This window comes from Tupaia chinensis, unplaced genomic scaffold (assembly GCF_000334495.1).
Source record: "Tupaia chinensis unplaced genomic scaffold, TupChi_1.0 Scaffold000680_1, whole genome shotgun sequence".
NCBI lineage: Eukaryota > Metazoa > Chordata > Mammalia > Scandentia > Tupaiidae > Tupaia > Tupaia belangeri.
Window position 1 is genome coordinate 3,138,293 of NW_006160204.1, and position 14,202 is coordinate 3,152,494.

The window sequence follows — 14,202 nt, forward strand, 5'->3', positions numbered from 1 at the left end:
CTGAAAAAGGGAAGCCAGAGATCTTTCAGAGTTGATTTAAAGAATGGAGATAACCATGAAGCATAGGAATAACCAGGATCCTTGTCCACATCATCTAAGGTTTATATTTAAAATTATGTTGCCCTCTGGGACCAGCAGTTGGCATAATGGCTATGTCACTGGATTCCCCTGTAGTCGACCGAGGTTCAAGTCCCTGACCTGGTGGCCTAAACGCACGCCGGCCGCATGAGTGTGCATGCCCAAAATCACAAGAGGAGAATGGACAGGAATGAATTGTGGCATGGCCATCTCCCCAGGGGGAGATTTCTTCCTTTCTGTCTCTCTGTCCCTCTCTCTCTCTCTGTCTTTTGGGCAAGTACATAAGCCCTATGGCAAAAACCTTTCCAAAGCAACCACCAGAAAAATTATGCTACCCTCACCCCAGTGAACACTAGACACATGGCAGGTGGATGTGAAGACTGGCCACAAAGCCTAGTCCCCTAACTAATGGCATCACTTCTGCCCATCTCTCCTCCCCTTTCTGTATGGAAAACTTCTGGCTGTCTAATGGTGTTACGTTCATACTCCAAACCTTTCACTCCAGCAAGGCAACTTTTCAGCCATTACTTATCTTATTAAAACCATGTTGAAGGCAGTAGAAAATAAATAAATAAATAGCGAGCAAGCTTTAATCCAATGTAGATTGGATGAAAGATTCTGGGAATAAAAAGAACCTTGAACTTAATGGTCGGAAAGTGGAAATATAACTACACAAATTGCCTTGATGTTGGTTACCTTCTTACAACATTAGCGCAAATGACATAAGCTGGTTATTTGGCATTAGGGTACTTGGAGAATATAGTTATTATTTGAAAATTTCAGTAATTACGTGAATTTATTTTGTCATCTTTGTTTTCATGGAATTGGACATTCTTGAGTACCTCTGATAGAGGGAGCATGAGAGGGTATCTTTCCATTATGATCATTTTAGAAAATGGGACTTCAGAATTTGATGACACGAAGAAAATCCAAGTTATGGAATTCACCAAGTTGCCTTTTGCATGGGACAAAATTTGTTTGGTAGCTGACTGGTTAATCACTTTTTCACTATGAATAATGTGAAATGGGGAACCTGTTTTTAATCAAAAATGGCTTCTCCTCAATGCCTTCATTAACCTCCAGTGGTCTTTAATCAACTTGCTTGGTGGTTTTGGGTGATTTTGTGTGTCACTGCTCATTTCTGGATGTTAAAAGCACACGTGTCTTCTTGTCATGGTCTTTACAGGGCACACGTCTCTCAGCTTTGCTGGAAACAGTTACATCAAATACCGACTTTCTGAAAATAGCAAAGAGGAGGACTTTAAGCTGGCGCTGCGTCTGCGAACCCTGCAAAGCAATGGGATTATAATGTACACCAGAGCCAATCCCTGCATCATTCTGAAGGTAATTCAAATGGGTTCTCTTCTTCTGCAGTCAGTTCTCACGTCAGTGTTTCGGCTGTTGGACTGGGGACTGCCGAAATCGTTTTGTCTCAAGTTCAGAAGACCAGAAGCAGACTGCAGGGCCGCGGGGCAGCAGCAGAGCTGGGAAGTATGCCAGCATCCCATTTCCTTTTGAACATCAGCTTCAAAATTGGCTCTTGGTACAGGAGGGTATCTCCTTCTAGAGTGGGTTCAAGGCTGTCCTCCTCTGAGCTGAAATCACTCAGCGGTTCATTAGAATGAATCTCCTAGTCAATTCCACAACAGGGGTGGTCCTTGAAAAGGACCGGATGTATTATCTTCTGCAAGAGTCTATCCCCAGTGACCTTCAGTGGGGACTTCTGTTCTTGGTCAGGGAGGAGGTCGGAGATCTGCGGTAGAGAAGACTCCATATGCCCTATCATGACCCAAGCCACCTGATTACTGAATGATTTCTCAGCCTCAGAAACCCTCTTGAGGCAGCCAGATTTCCTGGAAAGCAAAACTGGCATTTGTCTTCAGCCCAGTGCTTCTGGTGCTGCCTTGAAAACAACAATACTAACAGCTTTATGTGTCTCACTTATCTTTATTATACAGGTAATAACTTTCTTACACATTGTCATTTCTATTTGATCAAGAAGAAGACAGAGGTTCAGAGAGGTTATTAGGAAAGATTGCACAGCTAATAAGTGGCCAGGCCTGGACCCACACTCCAGTCTCTCATACTTCATGTTCTCTATCTTGCCACTACAACTATTTTTAATCGACAGTCACATCCAGGGCATCTATAAACTAGATTTAGCCTCCTAGTATGGGGAGGAAAAGGGAAACAGGCTCTATCTGATGCTGTTCTCACCAGGTTGCTGGATAGTGCTCTTCAAAACCATTTAGAAGACTCTGTACAGTACTGAATGCTTTTCCAACAGGAAATGGCTGGATGTTTCCTTCTTCCCAAGGTTTGGACTTAACTGGGACCACTGTGGAACTTCATAGCTTCTGTCCTTTTACTGGTTGATAATTCAGGTCCAAGTTGATTAGGCGACCCAGGCTTTAATGCTGAAGGCAGTTGAGGAAGGAGAAAAACCTGGAGGACATTAGGTGACAGAGTTTCTCCTAACTACTACATGGACCTGTATTTACCTACTTCTGATATCGTTAGATATTATAACTGGTAGCCAGAGTGAATAAGCAAGGAGTTGGACTTTAAAAGTAGGCTGGGTTTTGTGAAGAATCTTCCACTATCGTTAGTCATTTAACTCAGAGAAGAAATTCGACTCTGGAAAGAAAAGGAATGTTTTCAAAAAAAGAAGAAGAGGGTCATCTCTGTAGGCTAGTAATTGAAGGAGCTGAACCCTACATGGCTGACCATGGTTTAAATCTCAGCCCTGACAGCTTGAAAACATCCTGTGCATGTGAGCTTGCGTGGGGATGGCCACACCTCTTGTGGGGTACTTTCTCCTCTCTCTGTGTGTGTCTTGCTGGTGAGTGTGCATTCTCTGGCAACTAAAGAAAAAAATCTTTTCTGAGTGCACAGTTCCAGAGAACAATGAGTTTCAGTCAGAGAATCATTGCAGGAGAAAAATTCAAAAACCAAAAGTCCTGTCTCTGTCCTTTCCTGGCCCCTGATGTAGCCTGCCTTGAGCTAGAAGATGGTTTTCTAAGTAGCCCTGAGAGGTGGGATTTTATAGAATTGCTAGAAAAGTGCTCTGGCCATTCAGAGCTACCAGCTCCTAGGGGTTCAGTTCCAATATTACAGAAAAACACAAGGAGACCTTATTTGTTAATCTAGAAATATTACATGTTTTATCTTTTGGGGAAGTTATCAGTGATATATTGTTTCATTTTGAGGATTCTCAAACATGGCTAGCTCGAGGCTCCAATAAGAGCAGGAAGATAGTGAGAGCTCATTTTAGTAAAACACTACCCAATTGGGGTGGCCAGATCTTTCCAACATGATTCAATAGAGGAACGAGGAAGTTCCCAAGAAGATTCAAGAGATTCAAGGACCTATGTAAGAGTGGCAATTTTCCTTTCACCTCCTTTAAGCTCTAACAGGGCTGGTGGTTGCAGACTATTCTATTAGCAAATGCTTCTAGAGTGTCAAATCTGAGAGGTAAGAAACATATGGGGCATGAATGGCTTGATCCTACAATGGAGCTTGTCACTTGACACTACACTGTCTACATGTGCAAATGTCTAAACTGTGCATCCCTGGAGATGAGAGGAAAGAATAATTAAGCCTTTTAGGCAGCTCTAGCTCCTGAGATAGATTGTATTTCATAAAACAAATGTGTTTTCTGAAAGTTGTGTAAACCGCATCTCAGTAAGTGGGATTCTAATAAACTAGAGATGGTCACCGTTTGAAGGCACCCTTCCATTTATCTGTTCTATAAGTTTGCTTTTCATATGTTAAGATTGCCGAAAGCGAGACACAGCTGTATTGAACTGTTGCAGCTATTCTCCTGCAGTCGCTAGGAATAGCCACTTTGGGGATTTGAATCTGTTTGCTTAACATTTTCAGCCTCATGCAAGATTTAATTTCATTGGCTGTAGGTACAGTATGTGCCTTGTACTATGGTTCAACGACTAAGCTGAAATACTTTGTTTAAATTGCACCTCTTGGTTGTTTATATTTTCATAGTCAGAGCACATTCTTTAAAAAAGTACTTAAGAACAGCAATGGGGTGAAGGGCATCCCTTAAAGACAGTTAAAAATTACACAGAAACCTTGAGCAGTGAATATGGACACAAGTACCGCTGTCTCTCAGCAGCAATAAAAGACATTCTTCTATCTACCATTGATAGCCTGTCTTCTTCCCGAAAACATTCCAGGCTTACCATGAACATCCAAATGTAATAAAGTCGAAACACCATTAAAAGAGCCAACCAATGTAGCAAGAAAAGGAAGGATATTATTATTGAAAAATGTAGACCAGGGGAACGACTTCAATTGAGCACACACTGTCACTCTGAGTTTCCTGGCAGCCAATGCAACAATGAAACAATGACAGAGGTTTTGTGACTCTCCTCACACCTATAAAAGAAACATGTTAGATCACCAGAAGAGATGTAAGGAGAAATCACCAGGAGAATAGACATTTTCTCTTTGTCAGTCTTTCAGCTCCAATATTATTACAAAAGCTCAAACAGACCTTATTTGTTAATATAGAAATATTATATGTTTTATCTTCTGGGGAAGTTTTCAGTGATACATTGCTTCATTTTAATGGTTCTCTGACTTGGATAGCTTGAGACGCCAAGGCTAACAGGAAGGTAGAGAGAGCTTATTTGGTTAGTAAAACACTACTTGGGATGACCAGATCTTTCCAACATAGATCAATAGAACAACAAGGAAGCTCCCATGACATTCAAGAATTGGAAGGACCCATGTGAGAGTGGCAGTGAGAAGTGAGTTATCTTATAATAATTACATTTTCTAACAATTTACAGTTTTTGAATCTGTTTGCTTAACATTTCAAGACTTATGCAAGGTTTAATTTCATTGGCTTGGGACCAGCAGTTGGCATAATGGCTATGTTGCTGGACTCCCAGGTAGTCGACCATGGTTCGAGTCCCGGACCCGGTGGCTTAAACTCACGCCAGGTGCATGTGCATGCGTGCCCAAGACCCCGAGAGGAGAATGGAGGAGAAGGGATTACAGCGTGGTCATCTCCCCTGGGCAATGATTTCTCACTTTCTGTCTTTCTGGCAAGCACACATGCCATATAGTAAAAAACCTCTAAAAAAAAAAATCTTTAAAAAATTTCCTTGGCTGGGAACCAGCAGTTAGCGTAATGGCTATGTCGCTGGACTCCCACGTAGTCGACCGTGGTTCGCATCCCGGACCCGGTGGCTTAAAACTCACGCCTTGCACATGTGCGTGCGTGCCCGAGATCCCAAGAGGAGAACAGAGAAGGGATTGTGGCGTGACCATCCCCCCTGGGGGGTGATTTCTCGCTTTCTGTCTCTATGTCTCTCTCTGTCTGTCTGGTGAATGCACGTGCCCTATAGTGAAAACCTCTTAAAAAAAAAATTTCCTTGGCTTTAGGAACAGTATGTGCTTTGTGCTATGGTTCAAAGCTGAAATGCTTTTTTTAAATTGTACTTCTAGGTTGTCTATATTTTCATAGTCAGAGCACATTCTCTAAATAAGTACTTAAGGACATCAGTGGGGAAAAGGGCACCCCTCGAAGACAGTTGAAAATTGCCCCGACATGCATTTTCGATTCTCGCTGCTCTTGCATGGAGGTCTGTGCAGTTAGCACACATTTTGCCTTTGAGACGACTGAGAGGGAGATGGGTGACTCGCTCAAAGTGATAGCTAGTTGATACTGGGTCTGAGCCCGTGAGCAAGGAAGGCATGTTGCGAGAACTACAGGAGCTTGTCGAAGCAGAGAGTCAGAGGACTGGGATGATCTTTTATCCATTCAGAACACAGTTTTTGAGGTGGTTCCTTAAATAAATAAAAATGGAATGTCCTTATGACCCAACAATCTCACTACAGGGTCTATACCTAAAAGGAAAGAAATCAGTATGTGAAAGACGCAGCTGCACTCTGTTCATTATAGCCCTACTCACAAGAGCTAAGCTATGAATAACAGCCTACATGTCCAACCACTGATGAATGGATAAAGAAAATGTGGTCTATATGCACTGCGGACTACTTTTCAGCCACAAAAAACGAACACAATCCAACCTTTTGTAGCAATATGGATGGACCTGGAGGAAATAATACTTCACAAAATAAGCCAGGCACTGAAATATACTTGTCATTGGAAGAGAAGAGACGTGATTGCATAACAATGGAGGATGAAGTGGTGTCTACTAAAAGCAGGGAAGGTGTGGGGGACAGAGGATATAGGGATACTTGGTTAACAGATACAAGAGGGCAGGTTGTTAGGTGGTATGAGTTATAGAATACTACAGCGTGAGTGAGTTAACTGGTTAATGACACTCTAATGTATGCTTCAAAGTAGCTAAGAGAGAAGACTTTGAATGGTCCCAAAGTAAGGATAAATGCTTAGGAGGATGGATTTATTTCCCTATTTGATCATTAAACACTGTATACAGACATGGGGAAAAAAATCACACTATATCTCATAAATACATACAACTATGATAAGTCATTTAAAATTGTAATTTATAAAGCATACTTTTGAGGGCCATCAGGTGGCATGGTAGTTGAGGGCACTGGATTCCCACATGGCTAACCAATGTTCAAGTCCCAGACCTGGAGTCTGGCCTTCTCTCTCTCTCTCTCTCTCTCTCTCTCTCTCTTACTCTGTCCCTCTCTGATTAAGTTTAAGTAAATAAATAAAAATGAAATAATTCTTCTTTTAAAAAGCAAATTTTTGAGCACATACTTTGTGTCATTACTATTAATGCCAGCCTTAAAAACGGGGGCCTTTTTTAAAAATTTTTTTCAAGGTTTTGTCATAGGGCGAGTGCACTCGCTAGAGAGGAGAGAGATGGCGAGAAAGGAAGTGAGAAATCACTCCCCTCTATCTCCAGAGAGATGGCCATGCCACAGTCCCCTTACATCCTGGGAATTTGGACACATGCACCTAACATGATTTTCAAGCCACTGGGTCTAGGATTCAAACCGCTGTTGGTCATGTAGGCGTCTACCACCTTAACCTCCATCCCACCTGCTGGCCCCCCAAATAGGGGCCTTTTAAAGTCATTTATTTCATGAGCAAGAGACAGAAAGACAGAGAAGCACTTCCAACAGGGTTCTGATGCCACAATCCATGCTCAGTTTCAGCCAGCCCCAGATCATGGGCGCACCCGGACCTCATGTACTCAGAGAGGTCTCCAGATACAAATGCTGAATCTTCCCATGTTGGTCAACCTTGCAGAGGATCACGTTTTACCACTATGCCTGGTCCAGCTCCTGAAAAGAGTTTTAGAAAGTCTCCTTTTCAAGAACATTTCATAATCTTCATACACATTCTGGGCTTATGGTGCATTTGCTAGAGCCACACCAAAGATGGGAAGCAATAAGACTGTTCTGTTATTTATACTGGATTTTCAGAGAAGTCAGGATGCGTTTTTCTATGCCCACTGCATCATGATTTTTCCAATGACTCAATACTTTGTACTCAAAATCCTAGTTTCCTAGAAAATGATGACTTCTTATAGCTCTAATTTCTTGCCTCCCAAGCTCCAAGTAAGCCACTGAAGATCTGATTAAAGCACATCACTGATTTCAAACAACCCTGAGGAGCTAAATATTTTATAACATTAGGGCAACATTTTCTGAATTATGCATTTCATTGAACAAACTACCCAGCTGCCCCCACTCAACAGATCATTTCAGTACCATTGCTATCAACTTTCCTTATGTTTTATGCACATCTGAATTTCTATTAAAACACTTTGCCCATGGGGCTGCCAGGTGGTGTGGCGGTTGGGGCACTGGACTCCCACATAGCCCACCATGGTTCAAGTCCCAAACCTGGCAGCTTGCTTTCTCACTTTCCCTCTCTCTATATTATTACTACTCAAAAATAGTAATAATATAAAATTAAATAAATCTTTTTAAAAAATAGTGTGCTCACTGATTTGAGGAAACTTCATCCCCTTAAAAGATTTTTTTAAGTTCTTGGAGGGCATCTTCAATAACTTTTTTAAAGAATTCTTTCTTTTTATTTATTTATTTAATTTATTTATTTTAAATTTCTAGAGGGCATGTGTGCTCACCAGACAGAGAGAGCAAGAGAGAAAGAAAGAAAGCCACCGGGTCCAGGACTCGAACCGTTTTCAGCCATGTGGGAACCCAGTGCCCTAACCACCATACTACCTGCTGGCTCCAAAAGAGAGATCCTTTAAAACTAGATAAACCTGACTCTGAAGACAGAAAGACTAAATATGCTCACATTATGTTTTCCATTCTGAGAGGAATTGATACATAAAGGACAAATTTTGGATCTCTCACCCTGCTAAATAAACCTGAGAAATAGCAGGGGACTGTTAACTTCTCACAAGATCACTTTTGGCATCAGCATTCTATTCTTCCTATAAATAAGACTGTTAATTCCAAACTCTTAGACTCTTGAAGAGTCAAGTGATTTTTGTTTGTCAAAAGTAGAGAATTACATAGACACCTGGCTTCCTTCATTCAGTATGTTGATGCTGGTATCTTCCCCACAGAGTTCAAAGGAAACTTAACCATACCCGTTTTAGACTGAAATAATGTGATGTTCCCTAGTTACAGCTTCCCAATGGATGCGAGGACATCAGAGTCATGTCAGCTTTCCTGAGTGAATATGTAATTCGGTCATTATTCATAGGGGTAGGGGCAAGAGTGAGGCCAAGGAGTGAACCAAGCAATATATTAATCAAACATCGTTTTGCAAAAACTTAAATGAATTGCGCCCTCACGCCAGATTTTCCTGCATAGACTGGGGACACCATTTTGTAGCTACAGAGCAAAATAACAGATGGACTGTGCCAGAAGAAGTGAGTCCCTGAAGTCACATTTGACCACTTTATTACTTACATTGAAATACAAATATGGATATTATCCAGGAGTTCTCACTGAGCAAGTATTCCGGTATGATTTACCATATCCATTCCGTCTATTTTCTGGAACCAAAAAAAGTAATAATAATAATAGCAGTGGAATAAGATTCCATGTGCAAGCCATAAGAAAAGAAATCGCTATCTCCTGTCTTCGCAATCATGCGTTCGTGTTACACAGTGGCATATCTCTGTGCTGGGTGCAGTGTGACTAATCACTCTGTAGTGCATGGGGCAACCTTATAAAACAAGCCACAGCGGTACTCTCTTCTCTCTGGGTCCAAACCCAGAGAGGCTGAGCCATGGTCACAGGGTGACCCGCATGGTGCACATTCAGACCTGAATTCGATGGGGCCTTCCTAAATTCCCAGGGCTCTGCCCGGGTCACAAAGCCCCTTGCCTTCTACATATGCGTGTTTAGGTGGCAAGAGCCTACCAACTTTCTACCAGGATGAGAGGGAATCCATACAGCCACAAGGGCAGAATGAGCACCCCTAACTCAGGAACATACTGAAGCGGTGATAGGGAGTAATTCCTTCGTGAGAGTGAGTGGTGAGAACAGGCCTATCATGGGCAAAACACAGCTCAGGAAGAGTGTCAGGCTATTTCTGTGAATTTGTTTGACATTTTATACCACCTCAGCTGTTAGTGATCTGGAATGTCTGTGTTGTCCTATTATGTGCATTTCTTCTCAACGCGGATCTGCTCTCTGCACAGAACCACGGATGCCAGCAACTCCCACATGAAAGGCAGCTCCCTTTACGTAGCTCAGACACTGGCCTCCACAGTATCTTCTTCCTGGGTCAGAGACATACACCAGGAAAGCAGCTTTTGGCTCACAGTACCTGGCTGTGACTCCCTTCGTGGTCAAATGCAAATTGGTTAGCTAGAAAGGAGTCCAGCCCTTCATTAGCTAGATCTTCAAGTAACCTTACAATTCTGAGAAATATAGACAAGGGGAGGGGGGCAGCAAGTGGCATGGTGGTTAAAACGCTGGACTCCTATGTGGTTGACTATGGTTTGAGTCCCAGACCCAGCAGCTTGAAAATCACGCTGGATGTCTGTGTGTGCATTCCCAGAATCCCAGGAGCAGAATGAAGTAGAAAGGATTCTATCATTGCCTTCCCCCTGGGGGAATGATTTCTCACTGTCCCTCTCACTGTCTTTCTCCTCTCTACCAAGTGCACTCACCCAATGGCCAAACACTTAAGAAAGAAAGAAATAAAAAAAAGGAAGGAAAGAAGGAAGAAAGGAAGGAGGGAGGAAGGAATATAGAAGAGGGTAGAAATGGAAGATGCAAAGGTCAGCCTACCCCAGCAACAGTTGATCCTGGGTCTCCATGGAGAACCAGTCACTGCCTAGCAGCTTTCTGCCACCAACCAGTGTCCTCCAGTAGCACATACTCTCTTCTCAAGTGCAGAGGCCCTGGGGTTGAATGGCCTCTCCCTTACCTGTGCTTAGTGTTGGTCAGGATCACTTGATGTTCCCTAGTTACGAAACTTTGCTATGTATGAATACATTAGTCACGTCAGTTCTCCTGGGTGAATGTATAACTTGGTTATTATTCAGAGAGGTAGGAGGTAAGTGTGAGTGAAGTGATACAGTAATTGAACATCTTCTTATGCAAACATAGTTGAATACTCATACTAGGTTTTCCATCTTAGACCAGGGACACCATTTCATAGCTATGAAGCCTAATAGACTGTGCCAGCGAAGTTAGTCCCCAAGGTCACATTTGAGCACTTCATTTCTTTCATTAAAATACAAATATGAGTTATTCCTTGGGGTGGTGCTTTAGGCAGCTGGATCCCAGGTGGCTGACAGCATGGTTTGTCTCAGACCTGGTAGGCTGAAAAACACACTGGTCATGTCTGCATGTGTGTGTGTGTGTGTGTGTGTGTGTGTGTGTGTGTGCCCAAAATCCTGAAAGGAGGGAGAAATGGAGAGGGGATGAAGGCAGGACCATTTCCCATGGGGTGGATAGGAGTGCTTGCTTTCTCTCTCTCTCTCTTTCTCTATCTATCTATCTATCTATCTATCTATCTATCTATCTATCTATATAAAATACAAATACAGACATTACCCATGGATGTAATAAAAACAGGAAGGTCTTCATCATAGCACCTAGACCAGGAGCTGGGATCATCCACAAGGTGTGAGTAGTAAACCTGAAGCCTGAAGACTCTTCTGGTGGGCTACATGTCATTAATATATGATGGTCTTCAAAATGTTCATGAAACACGTATATTATGAAAATACTGTGGATGGACTTCAAGCACTGTTGTGCACCTAAATAAGCTCATACTTTGATTCCTTTGCCCGTGAACTTTTTGAAGTCCCTTCTACATATATTCTAAGTAAATGAACAAGCCGTGAGCACTTTAAAACAGAACCTTTACCTAAATGATGAGGATATTCTAAAAGACTGGATTTTTTTTTGTTTTTATTATTATTATTTATAGAGATTTTTGCTATAGGGCATGTGCACTCACCAGACAGAGACAGGAAGTGAGAAATCACAGCCCCCCTCCAGGGGGGATGGCCACGCCCCTTCTCTGTTCTCCTCTCAGGATCTTGAGCACGCATGCACATGAACCAGCATGATTCTGGATCTGGGACTCAAACCACAATCAACCTTGTGGGAGTCCAGCAACATACTATTATGCTATCTGCTGGTCCCCTAAAGGACTGTTTTAAGAATATGCCAGTGTTTATTATAGAGAGGCTTTTAAATTTAAAACATACGTAAAACTGGAAGCTAAGAAGTCTTATTTCTACCTGGCCTCTTTCTCTCCCCTATAGCATGCTCACATAAATGTAATCAGGGAGTGTGTGTATGTGTGTATATTTATTTATGTGTTTGTATATGTATGCGTGTATATATACACTTGTGTGGTTATATATTTATGTGTGTGTATACATATATACTCATGTAATTATACACACACATGTATGGTTATCTGATTTATGGCCAATCTTCTCTACTAGCTCCATGAAGGAGAGCTATTTTTTGCTCTTGGTGGTCTCCACAACAGCCATAACACTGCTCAGCACATTGTTGATATTCAATAAATATTACTAAGTCCACAGAAATCATTGCTGGGATGATTATGACTAAGAAGGGTGCAGAGAATAAACAGACCCTTAAAGAAGGTAGTGCTGTGAATTTAAAGAGGATGAAGACCCCAAAGAATAGAAACATTCTTAAATGAAATTGTGGCTGATGCCTGGCTCACACTACTGTACACAGATTTATGAAATACTAAGCATGTGTTTGCATGGTGGATGTTGCGAAGGCAGCAGTTGTGAGAACTCAGATCACACCAGGCCAGCAGGTGGTATAATAGTTAAGGTGCTAGACTCCCACATGGACTACAGTGGTTTGGACCCAGTGGCTTAAAACTCATTCCAGGCATGTACACATGTGTGCCCAAAATCCCAAGAGAACAATGGAGAAGGGATTGCAGAGTTACCATTCCCACCTGGGGAGGTGAGGGGGAAATGAGACAACATTACCCCCATCTCTCTCACATGCAAGCCCACGTGCTCTAAGATTGGTCTAAAGGCAGGGTCCACCTAACAGCCTTTTTGTGAAGCCCCTGGCTGGTTGGGAACAGGTGCTCCGGAATATGTTACCAGATGCATCCTAGAAAGTACTCTGTTTGCTGTTCTTCCCCACAGATTGTGGATGGCAAGCTGTGGTTCCAGCTGGACTGTGGCAGTGGCCCGGGCATCCTGGGCATCTCGGGCCGCGCTGTCAATGACGGGAGCTGGCATTCGGTCTTCTTGGAGCTCAATCGCAACTTCACCAGCCTGTCCCTGGATGACAGCTACGTGGAGCGGCGCAGGGCACCCCTCTACTTCCAGAGGCTGAGCACAGAGAGCTCCATCTACTTCGGCGCCTTGGTGCAGGCGGATAACATCCGCAGTCTGACCGACACACGGGTCACACAGGTGCTCAGCGGCTTTCAGGGCTGCCTGGACTCCGTAGTGCTGAATGACAACGAGCTGCCGCTGCAGAACAAGCGCAGCAGCTTCGCGGAGGTGGTGGGCCTGACCGAGCTGAAGCTGGGCTGCGTGCTCTACCCTGACGCATGCGAGCGCAGCCCATGCCAGCACGGAGGCAGCTGCGCCAGCCTGCCTTCTGGGGGTGAGTAGGCCTTGGGCACCTGACCTGGGGGTATGTGCGTGGGAGGGAGGAAGTGTACCTGCCAGAGGCTGCCCTCAGGGCATAACCAACCCTACCACTCTCCTAAGAGTTCAGATGATCCCTGACTTAGGATGGTTCTACTTAATGATTTTTTTTTTTACTTTACTGTGGAGTGAAGCAACATGCATCGAGTAGAAACCATAAACAAATCTCAAGTCAGGAGCATCTGGTAAATGCATTTGACTGACTTTTCAACTCATGACGTGTTCATCAGAAATAACCTAAAGTCAAGAAGCGTCTGTATTCACGCCCAAGATACTTGCAGAGCTTCTTAATCCACCTTAGGGAAGTCTCAGAACTTGACGATTATAGGGGTGTCCAGTTTAACCAATCGTTTGCAGCAGCTAAGAGGTGGCTGCCAGAGACTGGAAATGCCATCAACTCTGTCCTTTTTCTGTCCATCCCACATTCTTCCAGGGATCAGTGACTTGGGCAGACAGGATCCCCTTTTCAGTCTGAATCCTCGTGGGTCACCTGCAGGTCTCCAGAATGATCAGTGTAACTCTCAAGTCATGAATTCTGACCAGACATAGGCACTTAACTACCTAGAAGCTGAAGGGGGTGAATTTGCCACCCCAGGAATAGAAATCCAGTAGAGATATTCGTGGCATGATTTTGAAATGTGCGTGTTAAAAATAAGCCTAGTGATAACTCTATGAAGAAGTAAAAAGTCAAGCGTAAGAGGGAAATTGACATGAAGTCTCAAGACAGATGAACAGTCGGTGAAGGCAGATGTTTCGTCTTAATTTTTCCCATGCCAAAGGTACATCATGAAAAAAGAAAGAACAGGGTTGAAACAAAAGGGAAGGGGTGGAAGGGAAGAACTCATACAGGCTTTCTGTTGTTTGAGAGGAAAGCCAAGATGATTAAAGTCCCAGGAGCCTGAAGATGAGAGACTGCCGGACTTCACCCCGATGCAGAATCTGTGTTAACATAAAGTAGGTCAGGCATCCTCCCCGTGGAAGGCTCACCACCTCCCAACAGCCCAGCCACGGATTCCACTTCGGCCTCTTCGCACAATCGTTCAGCCGG

General features: G+C 43.3%; 1 protein-coding gene across 1 annotated transcript in view; it reads left to right on the top strand.

The window, feature by feature from the left end:
• Positions 1–14,202, top strand: part of FAT3 (FAT atypical cadherin 3) — a 595,653-nt gene that overhangs the window by 537,991 nt on the left and 43,460 nt on the right. The window contains 2 exon segments of the mRNA XM_027776536.1: positions 1,265–1,422; positions 12,642–13,110. Of these exon segments, the coding sequence (XP_027632337.1) occupies positions 1,265–1,422; positions 12,642–13,110 (627 nt within the window).